This window comes from Suricata suricatta, chromosome 11 (genome assembly GCF_006229205.1).
Source record: "Suricata suricatta isolate VVHF042 chromosome 11, meerkat_22Aug2017_6uvM2_HiC, whole genome shotgun sequence".
NCBI lineage: Eukaryota > Metazoa > Chordata > Mammalia > Carnivora > Herpestidae > Suricata > Suricata suricatta.
Genome location: NC_043710.1, coordinates 99593360 through 99610531, shown reverse-complemented (window position 1 = coordinate 99610531; position 17172 = coordinate 99593360). Strand labels below are relative to the sequence as shown.

Below are 17172 nucleotides of genomic sequence, written 5' to 3'. Positions count from 1 at the left end.
GTGATGGCCTGCCCCCTCTACTGGCAGCCCTGTCTGTGATCTTTAGAAACTTTTCCTCAGGTACGTACTTGCTAAGTACTTCTGAAAAACTGTGCAAATCCTTGCATATTTTTAAGTTAACATTTAAAACTTTTCAATATTATGACAAGAAAAAAGTTACTTCACTCTGAAAAGTACCCAGTGTAACCTAAATTCATTATGTGATATCAATCATCATCCATCTTAAAAAACTGTAAACAAACTTTTCTTAAACAATGAAGAACCTGTACCTCTATTTTACTTTGCCAACAAAACTTAAAAGCCAGTGTTCCATATTTTTATGCTTGAAAGTTCTTTACCTTACTTCTCTAGACTCTGTATGTAAATCAATTTAAACTTAACATTTCAAAATTTGTGTATCTGAAACTCATGTGTTACTTCCCTAGAAATGTGTTAACCAAATTCTCTTAAGTACACAACTTGCCAAATCAACAAACTTGTATAAAACACAGGCAGTACCTTACTGTATGTGTCAGCTCTTACTGAGGGAGAGGAAACTTTTTACTCCAACTTATAAATCCAGAAATTACTTTTATTTCTACTTTTTATTATTATATATATATGTATGCTTGTCCTGAAAAATCTTATTCACATAAGTTAGTACATGAGATGGGAAGTTTTTCTGATGTCAACTTGTTGAGAACCTCCTGAGTTACTGGCTGAAAAAATACATACAGATCTAACCCAAAAGATTACTTTTAATAATGCATCAAATTAGCCATCAATTGTGTGGAAAGCAAAGAACTGGAAACCATATGACTTACGAAAGGGCCTGATACCTAGTTATTAGATATTCATTTTTGGGGGCGCTTGAGTGGCTCTCAGTGAGGCGTCCGACTCGATCTCAGCTCAGGTCATGATCTTGCGGTTCGTGAGTTCCAGCCCTACATAGGACTCTGAGCTGATAGCACAGAGCCTGCTCTCCGTCTCTCTCTGCCCCTACCCCACCTGTGGTCTTTCTCTCTCAAAATAAATAAATAAACTTTAAAAAAAGAAGAACTCATTTTATGTATATCAATACCAATATTTCAAAATATTTCTTTCTTATGTAACTTGGAGGCTTTTAAAAAATGTTTATTTATTAATTTTGAGAGAGAGAAAGAAAGAGAGAGAGTATACCAAGCAGGCTCCGTGCTGAGCACAGAGTCTGATGTGGGGCTCGATCCCATGAACTGTGAGATCACCACCTGAGCAGAAATCAAGAGTCAACTGCCTAACCAGCTAAGCCAGCCAGACACCCGGGAGGCTTTTCGTGTATCAAGGCAACACACCACAGTAAGAACACAGAGAGGTGCGCCTTTCTCTGCACAGCAGGGAAGACTAATTGTGGGGGGAAGTGGAAACTGGCAAATTTTAACGACACTTCCACCAGAGGGCTCCAGTATAGAAGAGAGCAGATGCGGAAGTGCAGGACTCCAGAACGGATTTCCTCTAAGGTTCCCACACAGGCGCTCGGGCGCTCGCTTCAGAAGGTTTCTCTGCACCCCCGACGTAGACTCCGCCAGTCTGAGGACCACTAACTCACTCTCACTCCCGCTATTCCTTCATCGACCCGCACTGCCGATGCCCAACGGCTGCATGAAGCTGCCCCATCTGTAGCGGTGCATCTCCCTTCCTCCAATCCACCCTGCTGGGAGGTCAGGGTCAGTCCTTTATTGTTGTCTCTTTGAAGGCAGAGCGTCATTTCCTCTCATGTGGTTGTTTTAGGGCTTGTTTGTTTTCCATTTTTCAGCTATTTCACTATGACGTACCTCAGAATGATTTAATTTTTATCTTGCTTGGGATTCAAAGAGAGGCCTGAATCTAAGAGTTGGCATCTTTCATCAATTCTGGAAATGAATGGCCAATAGCTCTTCAAACATTGCTTATGTCTCCCTGTTCTTCTCTAATTCCAATCACATATTGCTACAGACATTTTACCTTTTCTCAGTAACAACTTCCACCTATTTGTTCATTAATGTGTATTGTTTGTTCCCTGTCATTTAATACCTATTTAAGCTTGTTATTACTAAGATGTAATTCATATACTATGCAATTCATCCATTTAAAGTATGCAATTCAATTTTTTTTTTTTTTGGAGAGAGAGAGAGAGAGAGACAGCGTGAGCAGGGGAGGGGCAGAGAAAGAGGGAGACCAGAATCTGAGGCAGGCTCCAGGCTCTGAGCTAGCTGTCAGCACAGAGCCCGACGCAGGGCTCAAACCCACAAACTGTGAGATCATGACCTGAGCCAAAGCCGGACGCTCAACCGGCTGAGCCACCCAGGCACCCCTGCATTCAATGTTTTTAAGTTTCTCTACAAACTTGTGCAACCACCATAATTAAAATTTCAAAAACATCTGCATTACCCCCAAGCCCCACACTCATCAGCCCAATACCACTCTCCAGCTATCCCTCCCTCCCCACCGCTGGCTACAAGTGATCGACATGTTATCTTTACGGATTTCCTTTTTCTGAACATCTCCAATAAAGGGAATCACACAATATGTGATCTTTTGTGACTATTGTCACTTTCTGTGTCCACAACTTGTTCACTGCCCTACACAGAAACCAAACCCTACGCCCATTAGACAATAACCCCCTGGGTCCCTCCCTGCTACCCCCCCAAGTCCCTGTTGATGTCTACTCTGCTTTATTAATGGACTTGCCTAGTCTAGACACCTCACCGAAGGGGAATCATACAAAATGCGTCCTCTTGTGTGTGGCCTTTTCCACTTAGCACTTCTCAGTGCTTCACTCACATTTATCAGATTCTCATTCCATTCGCGGGCTCAGTCCACTGCACGGCTGCCTGGCTGCACCACACCATGCCTACCCATTCAACAGACAGCGGGCATTTGAGTTATCCTTTTGTGGAAGGCTATTAAGAATAATGCTGCTACTAACATTTGAGTACAAATTTAAAAAAATTTTTTTAATATTTGTTTACTTTTGAGAGAGAGAGAGAGAGACAGCAGGGGAGGGACAGAGAGAGAGAGGGAGACACAAAATCTGAGGCAGGCTCCAGGCTCCGGGCTGTCAGCACAGAGCCCGACACAGGGCTTGAACTCACGAAGTACAAGATCATGACCCGGGCCGAAGTCAGAGGCTTAACCGACTGAGCCACCCAGGTGCCCCTGTTTTCGTTTCTCTGGGGCACATGCCCAGTGGTGAAGTGCCGGCTTGTATGGTGACTCTATATTTAACATCGAGAGGACGTCTATCAAACTATTTCCAAAGCAGCTGCATATATGTATCATCCTCTCTCCACACCCTCACCAGCCCTTAATGTCTTTCAAATTTTAGCCATCCTAGTGGATGTGAGTGGTACATCACTGTGCTTAAGCTGTTCATCTTAATTATCTGGGGGCACCTGGGTGCCTCAGTCGGTTAAGTGTCTGACTTCGGCTCAGGTCATGATCTCACGGTTTGTGAGTCTAAGCCTCATGTCTGGTCTGTGCTTACAGCTCCAAGCCTGGAGCCTGCTTCAGACTCCATGTCTCCCTCTATCTCTGCCCTTCCTCTGGTTGTGCTCTTGCTCTCTTGAAAAAATAAATAAATACTTAAAAAATTTATTTTAAAGTCCTCATCTGCTAACTCTAATATGGCATTACCGGACAGTCTGCTTCTAAAATGGTGTTTCTCTTGTTGATCCTAAGTTTCTCTGTCTTCACAACCTGGTAATGTCGAACTGACCACTGGGCACTACATACAAAAGAATCACAGAGGCACCAGATGATGTGATCTTCCATTAAGAGTGGCTTCACGTTGGGGCGCCTGGGTGGCTCAGTCGGTTGAGTGTCCAACTTTGGCTCAGGTCTTGATCTCACGGTGAGTTTGAGCCCTAACTCAGGCTTGCTGCTGTCAGCACAGAGCCTGCTTTGGATCTTCTGTCCCTGGCTCACTGACCCTTCCCCTGTTCGTGCTCTCTCAAAAATAAACACTTAAAATTAAAATTAAAAAAATTTTTAAAAAAGAGTGGTTTCATGCTTTGTTCTGCTACGGAGGAGACTAATCACTGTAACCCAATCAGGAACAGAGTTGGTTCATGGCTGGGTTGCAGTTTTGGTAAGAAACAGGCTACCCCTGGTTAGCCCCCAAATCTAAGGAATGTCCCTCCCAAGCCCACACACATGAGGAAGTGCACGGCCACGACGAGTGGCCAGGACTGGACTATGAGAGATCAAGCGAGCAAGGCGGGTGTCCATGGAAGGGGAGCGCACAGTGGGAGGCGGTAAGGCTCCAGCAGGATGAGGAAGGCATCCTTGGAGGGGCAGCCCGGCGAGAGCCTCATTAGGGTAAGGATCACATCGACCAGGAAACGAGGCCTGGCACTGTGGCTGTAAAGGAGGATTTGCATCTCAGAGTTGGTCTACAGCGAAGGCCTAGCAGTGAGGCCCCAAAAGCAACGAACGCAACTAGCACCACATCCTGTCCACTAAGTGGTCCTGGCTACTGAAAGAAATGGGGGTCCTGTTGAAAATGGCATATGCTGAGGCTAGACAGGGAAAAGTTACAAAATGAGCATGGAAATGATCATGTGCCAAAAAAGAAAGGAAGCGTTTACTGTCAAAAGTACCTGGAAACCAGTTAGTGAAATCTAGGATAATGTGAAAACCAAAATAAAAAGTGATAGCAAATTATAATATTCCTATTATAAATAGGAAACCACGGGTCCATGCTGATACGATAAATCAAGGCATCAATTGCAAATCAGATGGGAATGGGATCTTGACGTAGTTTTAAAGTACCCATTACAAAACAATTACAGAAAAAGCATTAACTTTGTAATGGAGAAATCTGGCAAACACCAACTTCATCAAGTGATCAAACTAAACAAGGTCAGGACTGGATTAAATCAAAATCATGCACCTTCAGATAAAATACATGAGAAAGAACGAAGTGTCAGCTCTGCCGAAGACGCAAACCTGCATCTATTCATGAGGAAACAGAAGATTAATTCAGACTAAGGGGCATTCTTTTTTGTTTGTTTGTTTTAAGTTTACTTATTTTGAGAGAGAGAAGGAAAGAACGTGGGCATGTGAGTGGGGGAGGGGCAGAGAGCGAGGGGGAGAGAGAATCCCAAACAGCTCTGGACTGTCATCACAGAGCCCGATGCAGGGCTTGAACTCAGAAACTGTGATACCATAATCTGAGCCAATACCAAGAGTTGGTAGCTTAACTGGCCAAGCCAACCAGGGACCCACAGACTAAAGGACATTTTACAAAATAACTAGCCTAATCTTTAAAAGTGTCAAGGACAAGAAAGTCAAAGAGACATGGTTCCAGACCAAACAAAACCAAAGGAAAGAACAACTAAATGTAACACATGATTATGTAATGGATCCTTTTGCTATAAAAAAATTATAGGGTCAATCATTGAATTTTAAAGACATCAGGTAGTAGTACACAGCAAAATCAATTTCCTGATTTCAATAGGTGTATTGTTATTGTATTTGTAGACAAGATACACTAGTGTACCTGGAATAATAAACATAGTCTCAAACGATACTAGAAAACAGTTTTCACGTATTTCCAAAGAGAAAAGAATAAAGAATACTACTTACAACTTTATGTACATAAGTCTAACAACTCAGAATGAATTAAGTTCCTTGAAAACCACAACTGACCAAAACGAAAACTAGGTTACATAAAAAAGTCTAAAGAGGCTGAACCTGTGATCAATATCTGCCCATAAGGGAAACGCCAGACCCAGATGCCCTGGCCTGTAAATTCTATCAAACCTGTAAGGAGGAAGTAATACCAGTCCCCCTAATTCTTTGAGAACACACAAAGGAGGAAATAACTCTCTTATAAAGCCAGCATAATCCTCACCCCAGAAAATGACAAAGATGTCACAAAAATGAAGACTGTACAGGGCAGGAGGACCAAAAAAGGAAGAGGTAAATCCTTCATGAACACAGAGGAAAAAAAATCTTGACCAACATTAGCAAACTGAATCCAAGAATATATAAAAGATTAAGATACATCATGACCAAGTAGAATTTATACTAGAAATTGAACCTTGGTTAAATGTTTTTTTTTTTAAATAACCAATATACAGAAGAATACAGAAGAAAAACCTTAATCATTTCAACATGGAAAAAAAAAGTATTCAATAAAGCTCAATACCCACTTATTTATTATCAAAACTTTTAGCAAGCTAGGAATAAAAAGCAATCTAATTAAGGGCATCTATGAAAAACCCTCAGTTAACTTTGTATTTAGTGATGAATTATTAATAGCTTTCCTCTCAAGCTTGCCAAAAAGAACAGGGAAGCCCTCTTCAACTACATATATATTTTGTTCTAAAGTTTATTTATTTTGAGAATGAGAGAGAGAGAAAGAGAAACAGAGCCAGAGTGGGAAGGGTACAGAAGAGAGGGAGAGAGAGAATCCCAAGCAGGCTCCACATTGCCAGCGCAGAGTCTGACATGGGACTTGATCTCACGAACTATGAGATTGTGACCTGAGCCAAAACCAAGAGTCAGACATTTAACTGACTGAGCCACCCAGGTGCCCCAACATACATATTTTTAAGTCATGTGATTTTGACAAAAGGCCGCAGAGCAAGGCAGTGGGGAGGGGAAGTAATTCCAAGAAATAGAGATAGAACCACTTGTTACTCATATGTAAAAGAAAAAAAAAATCATGAGATTTAACCCCCGACTTACACTATCCATAATCCTTAACTGAAGATGGATCCTAGAACTAAATGTGAAAGCTAAAATTATAAAGCTTCTAGAAGAAACAAAAAAGATTATCTTCATGTCTCAGGAGTAGAAGTAGACAAAGGTTTTCTAGGTAAAACATAAAAAGCAAAAAACCATAGAAGAAAAGCACCTATCCTATCAAGTGATCTATATACAGAATAGGTAAGAACTCTTACAGCTCACTATATAGGAACATTGCACTGAGGAAATAAAAAATAGATACTTTACAGAGGAGAATATAAGAAGGCCAGGGGCGCCCGGGTGGCTCAGTAGAGTAAGCGTATGACCGGCTCAGGTCATGACTTCATGGTTCTTGAGATGGAGCCCCATGTCAGCCGAGCCTGCGTGGATGCTCTGTCTCCCTCTCTTTCTGCCCCACCCCTGCGCTCGTACTCTCTCACTGTCTCAAAAATAAACATTAAAAAAATCTTATATTCAAATATAAGAAGGCAAAATAATACATGAAAATGTGCTCAACAGCAACAGTCACAAGGCAATGGACTGAAGCCATAATGAGACGGTCACTACCAACTCCAGAAAGACTGAAATGAAAGCGACAAGTCTGACTGCTGGGGAGAAGGAGGAGGGACTCGCACTCCCCATCCCTGACCGGTGCGGGTGTAAAGCCCCGGGCGCACGTGAACGCTAACCCTAACCCGCTAACCGCGGTGACAGGCCGCAGTGGGGGTCTACACCACTAAGCTGCACTCAAAGAAGCCTAACAAATGAGGACACACTGTGTGATTCCCTGTATATCAAGTCCCAGAGGAGGCCCAACCAATCTAGGCTGAAACCGTCACGACGGGCAAGGGTCGGGAGGACCGGCAGGGCTGGGCGCGAGGGCACTCGAGGGGCACGGGCACGCCGCACAGCGTGTACGTGTCCGACCGCACAGAACTGGACACTGGCGATTCTGGCATCACGTAAACTTTACCGGAAAGCAAACACCGACACCATATTCAATTAATGACTGTCTGCTGAAGGACCTAGGGAGTGAAAGTTCTTTGTGTCTGAAATTTCTTCTGAAATCCATTTAAAAAGCTGACTGATGATGTACAGAGAGATACATATTTGACAAAGCAACAGATGACATAAATTTTAAAACTTTCATTAAAAACTGGGGGGAAGGGGGGGCGCCTGGGTGGCTCAGTCGGTTAAGCATCCGGCTTCGGCTCAGGTCAGATCTCACGGTTGGTGGGTTCGAGCCCCGCGTCGGGCTCTGTGCTGACAGCTAGCTCAGAGCCTGGAGCCTGTTTCAGATTCTGGTCTCCCTCTCTCTCTGACCCTCCCCTGCTCCAGCTGTCTCTGTCTGTCTCTTAAAAAAAAAAAAAAAAAAAAAAAACTGGGGGGAGGGATGAATGAGGAAGACCTTTACGTATCCATGTGAAAAGACTCTGAAGACACAGTGTTTATGTGTTTTTAAATCTCACAATGTATAAAGAAAACAGGACAAATGCCCTCTTACATTCTGTCAATTCAGTAGAGCATTTTTCTACTTAAAAAAAAAATAAGATCAACATTTTTTGGTCACAAAAGGAGGTAATTTAATATGAAATTAAAATTCAGGACAGTTTTTTTCCCCCAAATTTGAGACAGTTGTTAATATCCAAAGGCAACAAACTTTATTAAAGTAAAAACAAAAACAACAAAATCAAACCTAACAGTTTGCATGCTCAGTAATGTATAATACACTCCCAAAAAAGGTAAGAATTTTAAACATGATTTTTAAAAACTTACCCTTTCTGCTTCAAAGGTAATTCAAGTTTAAATATGGTAGCATCATTAACAACTGCTTTATATGCCTGCAAAGAATTTAAAATGAAATGAGCATTATTTTTAGTTTTGAAAATATAGCTGGATATTTTATTTATGTATGTATTTATTTTAAATATTTATTTTTTAGAGAGAGAGAGACAGAGCACGAGTCCAGGAGGGGAGGAGAGAGGGAGACACAGAATCTGAAGCAGGCTCTAGGCCCTGAGCTGTCAGCACAGAGCCTGATGTGGGATTTGAACCCATGAACCATGAGATCATGACTTGAGCCAAACTCGGAGGCCTAACTGACGGAGCCACCCGGGTGCCCCCCACTTTTTAGAAAACACGCAGCTGGATAATTTAATGGTGCACCTGGCCCAACAGAACCTTTCGAGTCGATGGCTTCAGCATGCTCCTGCTCATGCTACCATTATCGCTGTTCTCAAGCGGAGTCTCGGTGCCGCCCAGCAGCCACACTGTCCCAGAACACATCTCCTACCGTCTCCTTTCTCTTCAGCCGCCAATATTTCCTCCCGCAGGGAGACTATTAGCTGATCTGGCTTCCTATTTTCCTAATAAAACTGAAGTGATCAGAATTCCCTCCCATTTCTCCTCTATCATCAGTTTTCCCCCCGTCCACCGTTTTTGCAGCTAGGTATACAAACGTATCATTATTTAAATCTTGAAAATTCTCTCTTGCCTTTGTTCACCTTCAGCTACTGCCTCATTTATCTCTAAGTTCGACTCCTGGACAAAATGCCTAAGCCATGGTCTCCAATTTCCCTACTGGGGAAACCTCCCACGACCAGGCCTTCAAACCGCTGCTCCACTAACTGTTCCTGCCAAGTCACTCGCCACCTCCATGCTCCAAAGACAAGGGCCAAGGCCCATCTGGTCCGACCTCTCAGCACCATTTTAAAACAGCTTATCACAGCCGCCTCCCCAAAGTGCTGCTCCCACTTGTTTCCTACCCAGCGTGCTCCCCTGGTCATTCCACTCACCTCCCTGTCACCTCAGGAAAGCTGGTCCTTCTCTTTTCTATCACCGCCACATGTTACACTGGTGATCACAGCCCCTGCCCGTGCTTTAAATACCATTCAGACGCTAAAGCTCCCGATTTATCATTCCGGGTCTATTCTCTTACACGACCCCCTTGATGCTGCCACAAGGACATGTAACAAATCTTTCAAGGTAACTTGTCCAAAGCTGAGCTCCCTATCTCCCTACAACTATCCCTCACCCCCAAACCTGCCTCTCCCATCGTCTTCCCCATCGCAGCAAGCACACGCTTCTCATCGATGAGAACGAAAATCTGACTGTCATCCTTGACTGGTCCCTTTCTATTCCATTCTACATCTGACTCATTAGCAACTCTGTGCAGCGGCTGTCCTAATCCGTCTCCAACCAACCGTGACTCTCCACCTGCTACCGCTCCAGGCCGAGCCTCCACCCTCACGTCACAGGATCGATCACCTAGTAGGATCCTAATGGATCTCCTTGCTTCTTCTCTTGCCCTTCTTCCATCTTGTCTTTTTGCAGCAACCAAGGGACCCTTTTGTTTTTTAATTTTTTAAGTTTGTTTGTTTTTCATTTATTTTTGAGAAAGAGAGAGACACAGAGAGAGAGGCAGAAAGAGAGGGAGAGAGCCCTATGTGGGGCTCAAACCCATGAACCATGAGATCATGACCTAAGCCAAAACCAAGAGTCAGACATTTAACCAACTGAGCCACCCTGGTGCCCCAACCAAGGGATCCTTTTAAAATTAGGTCATGGGGCGCCTGGATGGCTCAGTCGGGCAGGCCTTCTACTTCAGCTCAGGCCATGATCTCATGTTTGTGGGTTCGAGCCTCACATTGGGCTCTGTGCTGACAGCTCAGAGCCTGGAGCCTGCTTCGGATTCTGTCTCCCTCTCTCTCTGCCCTTCCCCCTACCCCATGCTCTGTTTCTCTCTATATCAAAAATAAATAAAACATTAAAAAAATTAAAAAAGAATTAAGTCATATTAGGTGCCTGGGTGGCTCCATCAGTTGAGCGTCCGATTTCAGCTCAGGTCATGATCTCACTGCTCGTGAGTTCAAGCCCTGCACTGGGTGCTGTGCTGATAGCTTGGGGCTTGAAGCCTGCTTCAGATTCTTCCTCTGTCTCTCTGCCTCTCTCTTGCTCTGTCTCTTTCTTTCAGATATAAAATAAAACATAAAAAAAATAAAAATGTAAGTCATATTCATTCTGTTCAGAATCTTTCAGGGCCATTCTATTCAACTCAGAGTAAAAATCAAACTCCTTGCCACGGCTCAGTCTTATGTGATCTGGCCTCTAGTACCTCTTTGACTTCATCTCCTAACTCCTCTCCCCTCACTCGATCCACTCAGGTCACAATGACCTTTCTCTCTCCTGTTCCTGGAATAGGACAGGGATATCCCTGACTGACAGCATTTGTACCTGCTGTCCCCTCTGGCTGAACACACTTCCCTCATATAACCACATGACTTCATGTCTTGGTCACCTTCAATCCCAATTCACATGTCCCCTCAATGAAGCCTTTGCCAGCCACTCAATTTAACATTCCATTCTCTGTTAACACCTTTCCTTTTCCCTCTCTCTCTCTCTCTCTCTCTCCCCCTACTTACCCACCTACAAACAACACAAAACAACACAAAAAATCCTAAACTGTACTGGATAAAGGTGATTGCCTTTTTAGAGTCACAACAACAACAACAACAACATCAAAATCTAACTTGGGAAATAATGAAAGGTAGTTCAAAGCAAAAACACTGATGGCAATTTCTAGTGATAAGTTTATGACACTTTGAAAGATAAAACCCTAAGGATAATTCTATGTTCATTATTATCCCATGCTAGCAAGGACAGAAGAAAGCGTAAGGGAAGCAGGTAAGTCACATAATACCCAGGAGCCCTGTGAAAAGGGCAGAAAACAGAGGACTCAACTCTGCTTGGGACAGGATGTTGGGGGAGGCAGGCTTTCAAGGTCGGTCCAGGAGGAATGTACTATGAGATGGGTCTTGAAGGATGGAAGAACAGGAATTTAATATTCAGTAAGAGTAAAAAAATAGGCAAATATTCTCGGGAAAATGAAGAAGCAATTTTCTACTAAATTCTAGTTCATAAGCATACTCAACACTTACAAAAACATGTACCAAGCCAAATATAATAAAAATGGTTGCCCTCTATTGACTTAAAAAAAAAATCAAGAGTTGCTAGGTTTTTAGTTTGTAATTTAGTAGCATAATGGTACAAGTTTCTTTTTGAAAGTAAATTATGATAGGGACCCTTGTGTGGCTCAGAATTGGCTCTTTATTTCAGCTCAGGTCACGACCTCATGGTTGTGAGATCGGTCCCTGTGCTGGGCTCTGTGCTGGGCGTGGAAACTGCCCAGGATTCTGTCTTCCTCCCCCTCGGCCCCTACCCTGCATGTGTGCGCCCTCTTTCTTTCAAAAAAACTGTTTTTAATTTAAAAGTTTTATGACAGTAGTGTTACTATACAGGAATACATACCTTATCCCTTGCAGTAAGAAATCGTGGATCATCTTGAAAAGCTTCTTTGACGAGTTTACTAAATCTATTAAATAACGTAAGTAACTGCTCAACGTATTTCTCAGAGTCCTAAAAATAAAATGTTTCACACTCAGTTGAGGTTTTTAAAAAGAAAACAATACAAAAAAATAACATAAATGTAACTTGAATAAAACATTATAGTGATAAAATTTGGGAATTCTCCGGAAAAAAATTTTCTCAATATTAAAAGATGTTCCAATATTACTGTTTTGCCAATTACAATTTTAAATACCCGATCTTACAGTTAAAAAACACCATTGGCAAACATCACCGCCACTTACAGTAGTAATAGTTTCAGCAGCCGCTACCATGTCTGCTAGGCCAGCACTAATGATATGCTCCTCCAAGTCTTTCAACATTGGCTCTATCCCATTGGGAACCTTGTCCATCAGTGAAAACATTAAATGCAATTCTGAAAGGACAGAACACACTCATGAAATCACTGCATCCATCAAACTAAAGTTTCTCCCTGCTCTGGATCATGGATCTAGAATGCCTATGACAGGAAAAGTTTGGAGAAATATTAGCTAGAAATTAAGAACCTTAACAGTATTCTGTAGGTACAATTAGTTTAGGAGTCACTGTCATAAGTGCTATAACTTCCTGATCTACCTTCTCTGTCTGACAAAAATTATTTTTAAAAGAAACTCTAATTGAAAGTGATCACACAGCACAAAACCTAACTTCTCTTACAAGGTGGGTCATTTGACCTTCAATTTCATGGAATATTTTTTATTCTAAGAAGCACAAAAGTTTATGCAGAAGACTAGTCTATTTCATACAGTAGACACAATATTAAATACACAGCACCACATCATTAAGTGGCAAACAAAAAAATCACAGCATCAAACTAGTCAGAGCAATCATTATAAAAGAAAAAAGTATATTAGGGATAACATAAAACTGCACTCACTCATAATGAAAATTTTCAGTTTATGAAAGCTCTGTTTTATGTTATGCCATTTAACTGACCTTCGCAAAGTCTTGCTGCGCAAACTGTTTCCCACTAAATCAATCTTTCTGAAGGGAGTCCGATACGAATATGATTATGAATCAGACAGAACTCTACTTAACTCGGTATACAGATTCAAATATTTCATTTATGCCAATGAACTTTTTACTATAAAACTAATAACAAGTGTATGAACCTAGGTGACCTGAAATATATACTTTAAATACAACTGGAGATTTTTATACACAATGAAATTTCAGATGCAACACATCAAAGTGTTAAAGTTGTTACCTCTATGTAGCAGAAACATAGGTAATTTTTTACTGTATTCCTTTTGGTTGTAATGTACGTTCAACCTCCCAAAATATATCTTTATTAAGAAAATATGTACATAATCAAGAAAGAACTTGCAGAAATCTTAAATTGTAAAGTATTTTAGAAGAGAGGGATGAAGATCATTAACATGGAGTGTTATCTTACTTTCTAAAAATATCTGTCACAAAGTTCCACACGAAAGTCAAATACCTAGTTCTTTCCTAACCCGTATGTTTACCATTTTAAATTAGCCTTTAAAAGCGGAGTCCTACCATTTGAGGACAAACTGAAATCCACCCCCATTCCCGTACTGATACCTAAGAGGGGGAGGGGGGGAATGTTTAAAATGTAAATCTGTAACCTTCTTCATAGTACTCATGTTAAACATCTTACTATTTTCTTTAAGCACAGTTTACTGTTAACAAATATACCTATATATAAAAGGATGATCTAACAGTAACTTACTAAAAGTAATTTACTTCAAAGATATCTCTTAAAAGATTAGGAGAACTGTACGTGATGTTTTACCTACTTTCAGTTTCATTTCGCTTGATCATGCCTTGGCACTCGGCTAAGATAGTCTCTTTAAAAGATGTCACCAGGGCATTGACACAGCATTCCATGAGCTGAAACAAGCAAAAACTGGTCAAGGCTTATTATCAGCACAAATCTACTCCACTCTGCTCTGCTTTTTTAGCTCCATGAAACATACTGTTTACCAACAGTAGCAAAAAACTGAAGATACTGAAAGCAGACTTTACTTACCTCTACTCCAGGAGCATTGAGGGTGGATACTCCATGCTAGTTTACAAAGTATATTTACTTCTAAGAAAAAGGCTAAAGAACTTATGTTCTCTTTGTAAATTTTAATAAAAGTGCCCAAGGAGGGGAGGAAAAAAAACCTCAAAAATATACAAAACAAAATGAAAATAATAAACTGATAAATTCTTATCTGGAGAGAACATGTGTTAAAACTAGATTCTAAAATTCTACATGTCTGAACCCATTCATTCAACAAACCACCACTAGGTGCCTAGTGTGTGCAGGCACTGAAGTGGGTTGGGGACAAAGAACAGTAAGGCATAACCACTGGGTTGAGGAGGTCACGGTCTACTTGAAAGGAGAGAAGAAAGCAAACATAAACCAAGAGCTACAACTCAGTTAAGTGGCCACACACACACACAGGCCCAACAAACAAAAACAAGCAGAGGAAACATGTACTTCTTTCTGGGGTAGTTAAAAAGGTCTCATCTACAAGATGAAATCTAAATTGAATCTTGAAAAATAATTACAAGTCCAGAGTGGATTGAGTATTCTAGGAAAAAGAAGCTCGACACGGTAGGAGACAAGACAGTGGAAGAGAAAACTGGAAAGGTAGCTGGAGGCCGATTATGAAGGGAAATCTATGGTTTGAGATTTTATTCTATAGGCAGGGCAGGGAACAAAGAGTCAAAGTTTTTAAACAGGGGAGAAACGCAATGAACTTCTACGTCCCCAAAAACAAACCGGTCAGTGAGGCTGTTGTAATATTCCAAGGAACATGGTGGGGTCCAGTGTTCTGGGAGGTCTTCCACATGACCCATGCACCCCACCGCTGCTCCCTCATGTCAGAATTACTTATTCTTCTTGCAGGCCTCAATTAAAACACAGGTCGTGAGCACCAGAGCAAGGTACCCTATGGCTGACTGGTGCACATCTGAATGTTCTGAAATGAAGATTACCTGTCTGCACCGAGGGAGGGAATTATGTGTCTTAAAAGCCTTTGTTAAAATTTTCCTTGGAATTGACATATGTTCATAATTACTGACGCTAAATTTAGGTAATGGGGATTCATTATACTATTCTACTTTATAAATCTTAAAAAATTTCCATAATAAACGGCTTTTGTCAGGTCCGTTTTTGAGAATTATGCTAACAACTTTAAAATCCATGTATGCCAATTTCCTAAGAAAAACAACACACACAAAAGGCGGTGGGGACATTTCTGCCTTGCTCAGGTGGGAGGCTCTGCCCCTAACCCGAGTAATCCATTCTCTCCCAGCTCTGTGAGAGCACAGCGGGCCACGCCCACCCGCTGCAGAGAGGCGGACTGGGAGTAGGTAAATCTAACTACCATGTGGAGAAAGTGCCATCGAAATAAGTTCCAAGCCTCTGTCATTTCATCTCCCATTTTCATTTGGTTTTTTAAAAAGTGTATTTATTTTGAGACACAGGGAGTGAGCTCATGTGAGTGGGGAGGGGCAGAGAGAAGAGAGAACCCTAAACTGACAGCACAGAGCCCGATGTGGGGCTTGATCTCACAAACTGTGAGATCATGACCTGAACTTAAGCCAAAGGTCAGACACTTAGCTCACTGAGCTGCCCAGGCTCCTCTCTCCACTTTCTATTTCACTGAAAATTTACACTTAGATAAAAGTGTAGTTAGTCTAACTTTTGCATATTCCAAAAATCCAGCCTGTGTTTCAAAAACTGTTGTGAAAGGTTTTTAGTTTCTTTAAGTTTATTTATTTTCTTTGAGAGAGAGAGCGAGAGCATGTGCAGGAGCAGAGAGAGAGGGAGACAGAGAGAATTCCAAGCAAGCTCCACACTGTCAGGAATTTGATGCAGGGCTTGAACTCACAAACCGTGAGATCATGACCTGAGTCGAAATCACGAGATGGATGCTTAACCAACTGAGCACCCAGGTGTCCCTTGTTGTGAAAGGTTTTAATGGCTATAGCTAGCTAGCTTTCTTTTCTTAAAAAAATTATTTATTTTTGAGAGAGAAACCGAGTGTGAGTGGGGGAGGGGCAGAGAGAGAGGGAGACACAGAATCCAAAGTGGCTCCAGGCTCTGAGCTGTCAACACAGAGCCCGACATGGGGTTTGAACACATAAGCTGTGAGATCATGACCTGAGCTGAAGTCAGACGCCCAACCAACTGAGCCACCAGGCACCCGTCCTTTTTTTTTAAGTAACACAGGACAGGGGCGCCTGGGTGGCTCAGTCGGTTAGGCCTCCGGCTTCGGCTCAGGTCAGATCTCACGTTCGTGGGTTCGAGCCCCGCGTCGGGCTCTGTGCTGACATCTAGCTCAGAGCCTGGAGCCTGCTTCCGATTCTGTATCTCCCTCTCTCTGACCCTCCCCCTTTCATGCTCTGTCTCTCTCTGTATCAAAAATTAAAAAAAAAAAAAAAAAAACACAGGACAGAACAACAACAAAGCAGAGTGCATCATATATAATAACAGTGAATATTATTTCATAGAACTTATGTTTCAGACATGTGCAAGTAATAAGCACAGTATATACTAAGCCACAATGCAAAATGTATTTCTTATTGTGGGTTACAATGAGGATTAAAAGGAGAGGACAAGATAAACGGTGATGTAAACTGAGCAGAACCTGGTAACTGCTTAGATGAAAGGAGTTAGGGAAATAAAAGTCTGTTAAAGTGATTGCTGGTTTGAGGGGCTTAATTATTATAGTAAGGGGTAGGTCTCCATGAGCACCCACTCTGTACCAAGCATTGCACTAAATGCTTTACATACATTACCTTATTTTACCCACATGACAACCTTATCAAACAGATATTTGACACATAAGCAAACAAGCTTACACAGGCTGAGTAACTTGGTTTCAGAGTCATTCATGAGATCTTGTAAACTCAGGCTGTGATTCCAGTCTGTAACTTTTGTTTCTACATTAGCAGAGCAAGTATATACTTAAGAATGTAAACTGGTGCAGCCGCTCTGGAAAACAGTGTGGAAGTTCCTCAAAAAACTATCCATAGAACTCCCCTATGACCCAGTAATAGCACTGCTAGGGATTTACCCAAGGGATACAGGAGTGTTGATGCATAGGAGCACATATA

The 17172-nt window shown here is 41.8% G+C and overlaps 1 protein-coding gene across 3 annotated transcripts in view; it reads right to left on the bottom strand.

Moving 5' to 3' along the window:
- The window catches only part of CUL5 (cullin 5), a 102914-nt gene that overhangs the window by 11816 nt on the left and 73926 nt on the right, over positions 1–17172 (bottom strand). For all 3 annotated transcript variants that reach the window (XM_029956530.1, XM_029956532.1, XM_029956531.1), the window contains 4 exons: positions 13857–13950; positions 12339–12469; positions 11998–12105; positions 8467–8531 (listed from right to left, as the gene is read on the bottom strand). In XM_029956530.1, the coding sequence (XP_029812390.1) occupies positions 8467–8531; positions 11998–12105; positions 12339–12469; positions 13857–13950 (398 nt within the window). The remainder of the gene's footprint in view (positions 1–8466; positions 8532–11997; positions 12106–12338; positions 12470–13856; positions 13951–17172) is intronic.